At 42.9% G+C, this 13,432-nt stretch overlaps 1 protein-coding gene across 1 annotated transcript in view; it reads right to left on the bottom strand.

Moving 5' to 3' along the window:
* FBXL17 (F-box and leucine rich repeat protein 17) overlaps positions 1-12,073 on the bottom strand; it is a 242,717-nt gene extending 230,644 nt beyond the window's left edge. Inside the window, exons 1-4 of the mRNA XM_072992481.2 lie at positions 10,800-12,073; positions 9,285-9,407; positions 8,490-8,747; positions 7,735-7,866 (exon numbers count right to left, since the gene is read on the bottom strand). Of these exons, the coding sequence (XP_072848582.2) occupies positions 7,735-7,866; positions 8,490-8,747; positions 9,285-9,407; positions 10,800-11,654 (1,368 nt within the window). The 5' untranslated portion in view covers positions 11,655-12,073. The remainder of the gene's footprint in view (positions 1-7,734; positions 7,867-8,489; positions 8,748-9,284; positions 9,408-10,799) is intronic.
* Between the last annotated feature and the right edge of the window lie 1,359 nt (positions 12,074-13,432).

The raw sequence follows: 13,432 nt of genomic DNA, 5'->3' as shown, positions 1-13,432 counted from the left end.
TGACACTAGAAACTCCAAGGGCAGCAGCCCATTGGCCCAGTTCTCACTATGTTCCTTAAAAGACTGTTTTAGCAACAAGTCTTCAGGTATGAAGAAAACTAACCAAACTGTCAAAGTAGTACAACGGTGCCCTGCTTGACGATTACCCCGGTAGAAGATGAATCCGCTTTACGATGAGGTTTTTGCGATCGCTACTGCGATCACAAAACGATGTTTAAATGGGGAAAAATCGCTTTGCAACGATCGGTTCTCTGCTTCGGGAACCGATTCTTCGCTAAATGACAGTTTTTAAACAGCTGATTGGTGGCTCTCAAAAGGGCCGCCCGCTGTGCAAAATGGCTCCCCGCTGTGTTTAGGACGGATTCCTCGCTTAACAGGCACCGGAAAATGGCCGCCCTATGGAGGATCTTTGCTGCACGATGAGGTATTTCGCCCACTGGAATGCATTGAACTGGTTTTCAATGCATTTCAATGGGTTTTTTACTTTCACTTGACAACGATTTCATTCTACAGTGATTTTGCTGGAACGGATTATTGTCGTCAAGCGAGGTACCACTGTACTACAGTAACTGTTTTTTGTTTGTTTTACAGACTGCAGAAAGTCAGTGGCTGTCTTGGAGGAGTTCAGTGAAAAATAATTCAAGCATTTTATTATATTAAAGGCTTAGATTAGCACTTTTTCTATACATGCACCCTACTATCACCATGTTACTTCATTTTCCAAGCTTGTGTCTTTAGGCCAGCAGAAACAACTGAAAATATTAGACCCTACAATGTGATTAAAAGATGGCCTACAATAAATGGAGAAGATGGAAACATCTGATATCGGGCATGGAAACGATGGAGGAACTTTGCTCTTAAGCCCAAGGTAAGGAGGAATAAGCCAAAAGAAAGTATGAAGATAAGTGTGAACATGTACACAGAAGCAGATTTTAGTCCTCCAAGGCTTTTTTGAGAATATTCTATATAATAGAATTTATATATTCTAATACATACAAACATTCAAAAACACAAATATATAAATTTTAACCTAGCGCCTCGTTCAGGCTCGAAACTGGCCAAATTCCATGCACACTTCTACCAACTATCAGGTCTTAAGATAACTTGAGTCTGATATTTTAAGGCGCCTATCATTTCTGTTCAATAGTAAGCCTTTCACTTCTATCTAAACAGCTTGTCCTGTGGTACTATTCCAGAAAAGCAACCAGAATCTGACTCTTCATTCTGAATTCATATTAGCAGTCTATACACCATGACATTAAGGCACTGAAACAAACTATAATCCCACCAGAAATACAGAACAACAACTAAGTAAGTACATTCAAAATTATCTTCATTAATATTTGTTTTGTAATATTGCTTGTACAAAAATATAATTTTACTTGAGACAGCAGGCAACTTGAAAAACACAGGCATCTGAAAACTACAAAGTACTTACAATTAGTCTGCTATTTGGCTTAATGAGATATCTTAAAACACAAGAGTTTCAAAGAAAATATCCAAGCAGCTGAGTATAACCTATGTAACTAATTCCTTATTTCATTAATTTAAGAGCCAAGTCCATTTTGTTTGATGCCTTAAGAAAACTAGCTTTAGAGCACTCTGTACTACTGCTTAGGTAACAAACACATGCTTACCCTTATTTATTTATTAGTTTTATTCATATGCCACATTTCTCCCAACAAGACACCCGAAGCATCTCACAACATTAAAATCCACACAATTTAGCAGCACAATCAGTTAAATATTAAAAGATAAATAAACAATATATGATTTAAAATGCAATTAATGAATTAAAGACCCTTATGAATTAGAAAATGATGGCTATATGGCATCTGTTACGGTATTTACAATCTACTACTTCTAGGCACTGTGCTGTTTTACCAAGGACACAAGGGCATGTAACGGTGTCTCTAAAGTCAATACCGCCACCTAAGGGTCAACAGCAATTGATACTCTTTTCCTACAATATTCAAACATGTTTATTTACAAATGGTAATTAATACCTCACATTTTGAGAAATATAGATCTCTGGGATTACTAGTTATGTGGAACATAACTAGCTGAGTTAATCTGGTGTCAAAGAGTCACAAGATACTGACATTTAGAAAAGACAATTGAAATGAAAACCCAGACTTTTACTAATACAGCTGCTACAATAAAATGAATACTTGTCAGATTCTATTCCTCAAACATTTTAGAAAACAGCCTGTTTCTTAATCTAATTGAATGAGATTGCCTGGAAAATTATTTCTGTTTCCATTTCATGCAGCAGATGAACAGTTAACTCAGCTAGCTATGTTCCCCATTAGCATGTATACATTGCTGAAACAGCGACGTCTATGTTGGCTTGGACATGTTGTGAGAATGGCTGATGGTCGGATTCCAAAAGATCTCCTGTATGGAGAATTAGTGTAGAGAAATCGCCCCAGACACCACAGCTGCAATACAGGGATATCTGCAAGCAGGATCTGAAGGCCTTAAGAATGGACCTCAACAGATGGGAAACCTTGACATCTGACCGTTCAACCTGGAGGCAGGCACTGCATCATGACCTCTCCGAATTTGAAGAGACACTTGTCCAGCAGGCCAAGGCAAAGAGGCAGTCCTGGAAGCAGCAAAAACAGGAAGCTGAACAGGGGACAGATTGTATTTGTCTTCAGCGTGGAAGGGATTGTCACTCTTGAATTGGCCTTCTCAGCCACACTACACACTGTTCCAAGACTTCTATTCAGAGCACGTTACCATAGTTTCTCGAGACTGAAGGATGCCTACTGATGTTCCCCAAAACTAGTAATCCCAGAGACTTATTCAAATTCTAAGGGGGGAAAAGGTTTAAATAAAACCTTCTCATCTTCCCGTTATTTTACAGAAGCCAACTATTGAAGCCAGAATTATTGCATAAGATTATAATAAGGGGTGGTACACTGAGTCTGGGGGTTAATTTAGTGTCCTTGTGATCTTCTGGTGACCCAGTTGTGGGCGATTTGTTGTAAGACTAGAGGACAGTGCTTAGAACTAATTACTGGGCATGGGATTTTTGCTTTAGCTCCCACAATTCACCAGGAATTCCACCAGTCAGAATTCTGAGGCCTTAGGCTCAATATACCCTGCATGCATGGCACTTAAACCATTCACTTTCTCTTTCTTCCTCATAGGCAGACAGTGGCCGAATAAAGCCTTCAATGTCCACCTGTATTTAACTGAAAACTCCTGTGTGGACTTGACTTTACTGTATTGGCTAAAAACCCCAGATATAAAATGTGACAAAAATTAAAAGGAGAAAATGGTGTAACACTAAGCTAAAATGTCAACGTATCCAAATACAAATGTCACATTCTCAAAGACTTAATCAGACTTACTTTATATTACAATTCTAAACATTCCCCTTAATTTAAAAAACTGTTTAAACAAGAATGGAAATGGCAGGTACTTTCTCCACTAATTGAGTCTATGTAATTATTCTGCTAAATGGTCCATTGGAGAAATTTAACCTTAAGTCTGAAACAGACTGATAAATCATTATGTGATCAACATACAGTGGTGCCTCGCATAACGTTTGCTTCGTTTAACGTTTTTTTCGCTTAACGTTTATTTTTTCAGAGGCAGATTGTGCTTCGTATAACGTTTTTCCCTATGGGCGATTTTCGCATAGCGTTTTTGGGACCATGCTTCGCTTAACGTTTTTTGTTTTAGGTCCCCTGCTTCACTTAACGATGTTCATTTTTTCAATTACAAAAGTGTCTTAACATGTTGAAAAACAGTTTTAAATGCTTGGAATCATTAGTGCACCTTCTAAATTGTGTGCATACTTAATTTGGCGTTGATCTAACTTTTCGTTAATTTTTTGTGAATTTTTGTTTTTTGGCCCATAGGAACCAATGGACCTGTCAAAATCTGACAGCTCCATGCTTTCCTATGGGGGAGAAAACAATTTACAAAAAATTAACGAAAGTTCAGATCAAAGCCAAATCAGGTTTGCACACAACTTAGGGGGTCCTCTAACGAACCCAAGAATTTAGAACAGTTGCTGAGTCTTCATTAATTTTTTGTGAATTTTTTCTTCCCCCATAGGAAATAATGGAGCTGTCAGATTTTGACAGCTGTCAAAAGTTGGGGGAAAAAAATTCACCATTAATTAATGAAAAGTCAGATCAAAGCCAAATTAACTTTTGCATCCGTTTTAGAGGGTGCAGAAGCTAATCCAAGCATTTAAAACCATTTTTGACCCTTTTATGACACACTTAATTTTGCAAAAATTGACTTTGCAAAGCCACTGAAATGTATTGAGTCAGCTCCAATACATTCCAATGGAGGATACATTGTATCGTTTAACGATGTTTCCTATGGGTTTTTTCGCTTAAGGACGGCAATCCGTGCCTATTGGAACGGATTAACCGGTTTCCAATGCATCTCTATGGGAAATGGTGTTTCGCATAACGATGTTTCACACAATGTGTTTTTTTTTTAACCAATTAAAAACGTTATGCGAGGCACCACTGTAGTTTCCTTGTGACTGGAAATGAGTTATTTTCTGACAATATCTTGGCAACCGCCAAGCTAAAAAAAAATAATAGTTTTCACAACACATCTATATCAAACCAGTACATTTTTCAAGTGCACACAATTCTTTGTCACATGCACGTAAGTAGGTGCCAAGCTTGAAAGAGTACACAGCATCAATACAAAGAAGTAGGGTGGATAAAAGCAAATGATTTTACAATCATTTTTTAAAATTTAAATTGTCAAAAATCTAGTTCTTAGAATTTAAATCACAATTTAAATCTATCTGATTTAAACCAAATCCACTCTGCAGGGAGGAACCAACAGGGCAGCAATGGAAATCTTTATCTACACAACAGAATACCAGAAAGGCGATGAGCATTGTTTTGTTTCATTCTCAGAATGATCAAAGCTAACCCAGCTTTACAATTCTGCCATCACAGAAAAAGGAAGATGCTAAATTGAAGTCAATGGGTTATCTTTCAAAAGCAAATATGTTTTTGGCAGAGGCAAGGATGGAACAGTTTCATTCCAAACTACTTTACAATGCGAGTTCAAAACCAAGGAACTCCTTCTACATAACCAGCGATGTAGTCGTAGGTATACTCTGATTATTCCTACTCTTTTGGCAGTGGAGGAGCAGCCAAGTGAAAGATTCCACTTTTAAATACAATGTAGCCTCCTCACTGTGTCTAAATTGAAGATGTGGTTTATTATCCAAATTGTGATTAGTTCATTTAGTTAATTAGTTAAACTAGGATATTAAACTAAGACCTGACTGTTAAGCTTATGAATCTGAATTAGCCATAATTTCCTCAAGTAGAAGACCACAGGAAACTATAGTTTATTCAAAAGCAAAAGCTCACCATAGCTCATTTATGTAAGAAATCTGACTGTGGCTCATTCACATAAGAAAGCATGCATTTATTTAAGCCTTGCAAATGCAGAACTTGTACCATTTCTTTTGGCCCTAAATATGCACCATTTTTACGCTGCATACATTGTGTCAAAGTGATGGAAATCTGAATTTTAGAATCCTAAGAAGCAATATGTGTGCCACAGATCATCTAAATCCCCCAAGTTTGCATTTTTTTAAAAGTAAGCTGTTATTTGTACATGTAACTACACATTTTGTGTTACTTCTGCTTTCCTACATGACTTCCTCCTACAGTATATCTGTAAAGATTCTCAGTCATCCCAGTAAGGTTATCAGGAAATTGAGTCATGGCAACTGGACTTCTTTCCTATTAGAATGAAATGTTTCACTACTCATCAGTTTCTTTAGTCTGGGGAGAGTTGGTAGGAGACCCCTGATATATCCTCCACTTCCCCCTTGTCTGAATAGGCTCATTAGATGGACAAAGGACTCGGGGGGGGGAGTGAAAATCCCACTTCTGCAGTCCTTCTCTACCCACTGTCATGAGTCGTTAACAGTGGTCTTTCTGGTGTGTGGTCCTGATCTTTTCTTATCAGGGGTCTCCTACCAACTTCCCCCAGAGTGAAGAAAATACTTGGATGAGTAGTGAAACATTTCAATCTAATAGGAAATATAATAGGAAAGTACTGTAGTGAAACATTTCAATCTAATAGGAAAGCTGGCATGACTCAATTTCCAGATTCCTCCTACAATGTTTTTTAGTCTCTTACATCAGATAATTTAACAGAGCGACTTTTGCCTCAACAGTTTCAAGTTTTCACAAAAAAGGGCATCTAGTAATTTAACAACATTGTAAAGTCCAGGTAGCCCAAAAGCTTTCATAGAAGTGCTGTTCAGGGGTCCACCTGAAAAATTTTAGAGTGAGAAGTCCATGAGAGTTTTCCACTGAAACCTACTTTTCCACTTCTTTTTAAAGGAGTTACTCCCAACAATGCCTGTGAAGGCAAAAATTTGATGTCAGAAACAGACTTAGTTGCTATAAGAAAAGCTGCAGCAAAATCAGTAGCTAAACAATCATAAAGGATGGAATGTATATAAAATAGAACACACCACAGGTCAGAAATAAGTAAACTCATTATCCTAAGTTAGAGTATCCTTCATTTTTAATTTTCAAAAGGATCTTGTCCAAATGTTAAACTTTCTGTTCAGGATATAACATGGGGAGCTTCTTCAGAATAATCATAATTAGAGATATTCCCCCCCCCCCACAGATGCAGATAACGAAGATCCAGCCCCCTGGGGCCAGACCAACCATTCTTAATTCCGCCGCTACCGCAAGCTCTGCAGTCCCTTCCTATCGCTCTGTGGCTCATGATGGATTAGCCACTCCTGGCAGAAGGCAGGATGACGAGCCTCTCTGCCAGGTCACAGAGTGGCTAATCCATCATGAGCAAAAGAGAGATAGAAAGGTACCTCAGAGCTTGCGGCAGTAGCAGAATCGTGAGTGGTCAGTCTGGCCCCAGGGGGCTGGACCCTTGTTATCTGCACCTGTGGGGGGATATTCGTATACAAATACCAAAACCCCCATCTCTAATCATAATACTGTAATAACATTCTGTTATTTTATCCACCTAACAATATTGACTGCCTTGCAGATTTAGGGCTATGTTCAATCTGATCAGTATTCTGTATCTAACTGTACCCATCCAGATGTATCCAAAAAAGTCAACAAGTAAGGCACAGCCATTTGGGGGGGGAGGGATTTTTCATATTCAATGATACAATAAATCTATAAATGACTGTTCCATTAATCTAAAAGCAGACCTGCACTCTGAAACTATTTGATAAACAGGATCTAGTGGCCAGTGCAACATTTTATAATCTGATAAACCAAGTCACACAACCAATCTTTAGATAAACATGCTTAAAGCAATCACACTTGCATCTATTTTAAAACAGTGAACTGCTCTCCAAGTGTACAGAACTCTTCAGAAAATGTGGTGTATCTAGATCACTTCCTGCACAATTCCAATTTAACAATGCTTCTACTAGAAAGTTAGCTTTTAGTAATGTATTGTCAGTAGAATTTGTTACATTTATATTCCGAGGAAGAACAAGCTTGCAATTTTTTGAGCAAACAGGTAGAAAATCAATAGTAATCAGCATGGGCAAAATCTTAGGACTGTTTTATTTGCACACTATCATTTGCATTATAGGTTAACATCCAAATACGATACGATTCTTACCAGAAAACGCTCAAAACTGAACCAACATATACAAGTTATTGGGGTAGGGGAAGTGATGGAAGAACGTGCGGGCATGTTTCATTTAACCACGTGATAGTAAGTACTTACTAATTTGTTTTCCTGCATATATATTCTCTGTAACTTCAGGCATCCTTTAGCTATAATGATCATTCCTTCATCAGAGATCTTGTAACACTGCCCGAAATGTATATCTTTCAGTTCTCTGCATTCTGAACCCAGCTGCAAATAAATTTTCACATGAGTTTAGCATCCTAATAATGTATCCCTGCTTTAAAACTAAACCATACCACAGTATTTAGACTTCAACTACAGTGGACCCTCGACTTATGGAATTAATCCGTATTGGAATGGTGGCCGCAGGTCAAAAATTCCGTAGGTCCTTTTCCCATAGGAATACACTGAAAACCATTTAATCTGTTTCAGCCAAAGGAAAAAAAATCCTGGGCTTCCAAAGCTGCACCCGCTGCCCTCTGCCTTCTGACCCCACTGTCCTCTGCCTCCCATCCCCACAGGGACAGGAGGCAGAGGGCACCGGGGACAGGAGACAAGAGGGCAGCGGGGGTGGCTTTGAATTTCCCGCCCTTTCCACCTGCGTTTCATAGGTCGAAGCTCAGGCCGCAAGTCGAACTAAAATTTTGCGGTCGGAGCTTTTCGTATCTCAAAATTTTTGTAAGTAGGGACTTTCGTAAGTTGAGGGTCCACTGTACTTACATGAAAGTACATTCAACTGACCTCAATGAAATTTACATTTGAATACACAAGTACAGGAATCCACCATATACAATAACAACATACACCTGTATTTTTTTAAAAAAAACTTCACTGAGAAATTTAAAGGTTACCTGTTTGAGTCCCTCATCTGTGAGTCGATCTTGGTTTCCTACATGTACTTTCTGCAACTGAGGACATTGTGAGGCCACTGCAATTATAGATGTGTCAGAAAGCTGTTTACACCTGTAGGCTGTATATCTTAAAAGTCCAGGACATTTAGATGCTAGTATACACACGCCTGTGTCAGATACATTACGGCAATCAGAAATATTGATTTCAGTTATATTCTGGCTTCTTGATGCTATTCTTTCCAGTAAGTCATCAGTGACCTGTTAAACAACATAAAGTATTCAACATTAATATTCTCATATCTTGTTCACATTTTTGAAAAGTACATAAACAAACCCAAGTAGAAGAATGAATGAGATCTATATACTTACAACTTCCATACTGAACAGAAGCTCCAGAAGCAAATCAAGATTTTGGTATCTTCCTGGAGACACTGAGCAGCCCCACTACTGCTAATAATCCTAACTGCCATACTAAGTTGACCCAATAGATATAGGATCAGTCCAGTATGCTTTTTGGTTCTCCCTCCTGTCTTTTCATCCCACTTCTGATTTTTTTTAATTAGCTTAAGAGCCACAAACCTAGTGCTAGCACAAAGCCTCTAACTTTCTTTGGTCAATTAAAAATTCCATACAACTCATGAACTGAGCCGGCTGTTGCACTCAATGGTTAAAACCAACAACTTGAGCAGGGGCAATAGAGAGTGTAGGCCCAACTATTACCTCTACCAGCAGACAACAAATGAACTCTTTTGGCAAGATCAATTTATTTCATTTTTTTAAACACAGTTTTCATACCTGTTGACGACTACTGAGATCCAATTGCTTCCAAAACTGGAAATCTAAACAGAGGTCACGCCAGTATTTACAAACCAATGATGCTGAAAGACATCGCTCGTTCAATGACAAATTGGAAAATATCTATGAAAAAAAACCAGTTAAGACAAAGTCAAATGTCTCAAAGTTCATCCCAATTTAATGTTCCCTAAAATACTGATTCTTCTTTTAAGCATCAGACAAAAGGGTGTCCCTTTAATGCTGCAGCTCTCACAAATACCCCATCAGTTTCTGTGCTTTATTACGTGTTTTCCACAGGAATATGCAGTTAACAAAATAACAACAGAGACCTCATACACTAATTAGTCCATCAGTCCCACACATATCACTACCCTAAGTGTGAGGCTTAAACCCCTGGTCAATGAAAAGCTGTCCTGGAGCAATTCTGCCTCACAGAGGAGTCTGTCAGCAAATTCTGTTGTCACACATGCTGTTCTGTCATCCCATTTTCCTACAAGGCAGCAACTGAGGGGTTAGACAATTTTCCTTAGAGAGCCAGATATAAGTTTAATTTGTTTCAGAGAAGGTCTGCAGCATGTGTGAGAAAAACCATATAAAGCTGCTACATAAAACATTATACGCTTCCATTTCTCAGTGTGCATACTTCACCTATTGGGATGACAGGACTAAAAACTCTTATGTTCATTGGAATGAAAGAAGTGCAAATCACCAAATTTCCTGACTACCTCCTTCTTATCATTCCAGTATAACACAATAACAGTAGACAACATTTTTAAAAAGTATACCCTTTGCCTGTTCTTTTTTCTACATGACCAAAGCAGCTAAAAATAGAACCATCTGTAAACTATGTGGGGTTTGCTGGTGCTGGAATGTGCATTAGCCTTCCTCATCATGTTAAGATTTACTAAGAGCCAGGGGTGGCAAATGTTTGAAACTGCCTATTTAATAAAAATTGTGGCTAAGTTTGCTTCCACTGAAGACTCCCCCCCCCCCCGTCTAAGAAGGGATCTAGAATTCTATACATGATTTCACTCACCTAAAATCTTGTACAGTACTCTACTTCCATCGCTATGCCAAAAAAGAATTAAAACTGAAATATGATTCCATCCCCAACACTATCTGATTTTGAAACTATTCAATTAACACAATATTCAACACAGCACTCAAAAAGTGTGCACAGTTGCCTTCTTACAGACTCTTGAGAGGACAAGTAGAGAAAGGGGAAGAAAATGACAGATTGACCCAGCCAAGGCAGTCACAGGTGTCAAGAAACAGGTGGTGTCTTGACCGGCAAGGCAGAAAACCTAAGAGCCCTGCTGGATCAGGCCAAGGGCCCATCTAGTCCAGCTTCCTGTAACTCCCAGTGGCCCCACCAGATGCCTCTGGGAGCACAGGAGAGACCTAGATCCCTGTCTCCCGACACCCCTCCCCTGCATCTGGGGATACCTCTGGTTTGCGGTTGCTTAACAGTACACCCACCCCACCCATTTACTGGTCAGAGCCCCACAAACCCACCTTGAGAAGAATGGAGGGGGGCAGCTGATTTATGTCCGGGGAAGGAGGCGGCGGCTCCCGGCAGCAATCGCCGGGATTTTCGGGGGGCTCCTCGCAGTCCGGTTCGCGGGGCTCCCGCTTCTCCCTGCCGCCAAGTTCCGGGAACGGCGAGGGCGAGTCCGTCGCGACCAGCTCCCTCCCGTCCCCATTCTCCCCCGCGGGGTCCTTCGGGGAGCCTCCCCGGGGCGTCTCGGAGCCGCAGGGCAGAGGGCAGAGGTGCGGCTCGGGCAAAGAGTCCCGCGCGCAGCCCGCGGCCTCGGGCGGCGGCGAAGGACTGGCGGCAGCGCCGGTCGCTGCTGCTGCCGTCGCCGCCGTCGCCCCGGGGATGGCGGCGCAGCGGGGCTGCTTGCGGGGCGGGCAGGCGGGCAGCCCGACCCCTTTGCGCTTGCACACCATCTCCGGCGAAGCCTCGCCGCTCTCCAGCGCCGGACCGAAGGCGCCCCGGCGCGCTGAAGAAGGCGGCGGCGGCAACAGCAGGCCCGAGACGAGCAGGCGGCGGCGGCGGCGGCCCCGCTCCTCCCAAGCGGCCACGGGCAAGAGGCGCAGCAGGCAGCGAGCCGCCCTCTCCTCGGGGGCCTTCAGAGCCGCGTAGAGAAGCGGCGGCGGCGGCGGCGACGTCTGCTCCTCCGCGGCTGGCGGGCTGGCGCTGTGGACCAGGAAGCAGAGCATGCAGGGCCCGCGCAGGAAGCAGCTCCGGCGGCGCGGCGGTGGCGGCGGGACCTTCCCCTTCAGGGGATGGCGGCGGCGGCGGCGGCGGCAGGGACGACTCTTCTCCGCCTTCCGGAGGGTTCCCTTGCGCGAGAGAAAGTGGCCCATAGAGGAGGCCGAGCCGCCTCTTCCACCGCCCTGCCCAGCAGGAGGCTCGCCGGGTGCTGTCAGCTTCCCCGGCCGAACCACATGAACAGACGTTGCCCCGGGCCGACAGCAGCGGCGGAAAAAAAAAAAAGGCCGAGGCCGGCAGCCGCCACACAAGACGGCCGGTTCCGGGGCCGCCGGAGGAAAGAGCCGCCACTTCCGCCCCTCTGACCTCTCGGCAACTGCTGTTATGGAAACAAGCCAAAGAGGTGGTGCGCAACCTTCACTTCCGGCTCCGAGCTGCGGCGGGGCCGAGGTGGAGGAAACACGTGGGCGATGTAAACAGAAGGCGGGGCGGGGCAAAAACACAGGGCACGAGAGCGCCCGCGCGGCGTCAGCGAGCTCGTCCCGGGGTTGGAAGTCTCGTTGGAACGGAAGGATGGTTTAGAAAGGGGGGAAAGGTGGTAAGGTTTGCGGGGGGGGGGGGGGCTCCCAGCAGAAAAAGAGAAATACAGCGTAAATGCAATCTCATTGCTATCTTATGCATCTTTATATTGGTGCCACTGACTGGAAAAGAAAGAGGTCTAGGTAGCTGGCTGTGGGACCAGAGGTTGGGAGTTCGAGTCCCCCACTGTGCCTCCTGTGAGAAGAGCCAGCTTGTACGGCTTTGGACAAAAGCTGCCTCGTCCTGGGGGACCCGAGTGGGTCATCAACCACTTCCGAGTACTCTTTACCTGGAAAACTCTGAAAAGAGTCGCCATTCAGTCAGAATTCACTTGACGACACATGGTTATTATCATACATAGGTGCAAAGACCAGATATAGTGGTTTTGGAAGTCGGTGATCTTGTCTTTTGAGGTTCTTCCTGCTCATTCTCATCGAACTTTCATTTGGCAGCAAGTAAACCCTCTTTTTTTTTAAACTGTTATATGTCCAGATAGTTGCATCTCCTGACCAATGTTAAAGAAATGCTTCATCCTGGGATTATACGATGTGCCAAAAAGAATCAAGAACGTTTTGATTGTATGAGCGCGATATTAGTACCTTTTTCAGTGTGTGTTTTCGCTTTTTTGGGTTCAACTGTCATTTCTTTTGGAGAGAGCGAATGCCGGGGAGATCTGTACTGAGCAATAAAAGGAGAAGCAAATATCTGTGTGCAGAAAAGCGAAAGGAGACAAACAGTTCCTTAAACGAAAGGGGCAAGAAGGTGCCCATTTGATATATCCTGCTCGGAAGGGGAGGCTTAAAAGCTGACCGAGCGCTGGCAGGAACACGCCGTATCCCCGGGCTCACCCACCATTTCCGATGAGGCTTCTAGACTGGAATTCAACCGGTCATGTTCTTTGCGTCTTGACTTCTTCATCCTCCGCCAGTATATCAACGATGGGACGCGTTTTGCATTTCTACAAAGGCTCTCCCTTCCTTCGCTGTTTTGACTTTAAAACTCAGGCGGCAGAAAAAAAAATCGAAAGGCTTCCTGATCGCTTTCTGTGCTGAATTGTTGCCGGCCGTGGGATCTCAAGCCTTAGCCAACAGGGGGAAATAATTTTTTTTTCCTGGTATCTTTGGGGGGAACGGCAAAAAACGGGACTTGCCTGTTTCCACTTACAGTATTTCCATTATGTTTGCCCCGCATGTGGAGGATTCTGGGTGCTCCACTTGGAGGCCGGATTTCGAAGTAAAGAATCCAGCCTTAGACCGTTGCAAACAGCCGCCGAAGTGACGGAGGCTCGACATACCCGGCGTAATAAAGAGGGTCTAGTCTGACGCCGCCAGCTCGCTGCAGTGCTGCCTCACTT

The sequence above is a fragment of the Pogona vitticeps genome, chromosome 2 (genome assembly GCF_051106095.1).
Source record: "Pogona vitticeps strain Pit_001003342236 chromosome 2, PviZW2.1, whole genome shotgun sequence".
In the NCBI taxonomy this organism is placed as follows: Eukaryota; Metazoa; Chordata; class Lepidosauria; order Squamata; family Agamidae; genus Pogona; species Pogona vitticeps.
The sequence above is the reverse complement of the archived record's forward strand: the minus strand, read 5'-3'. Positions and strand labels throughout refer to the sequence as shown.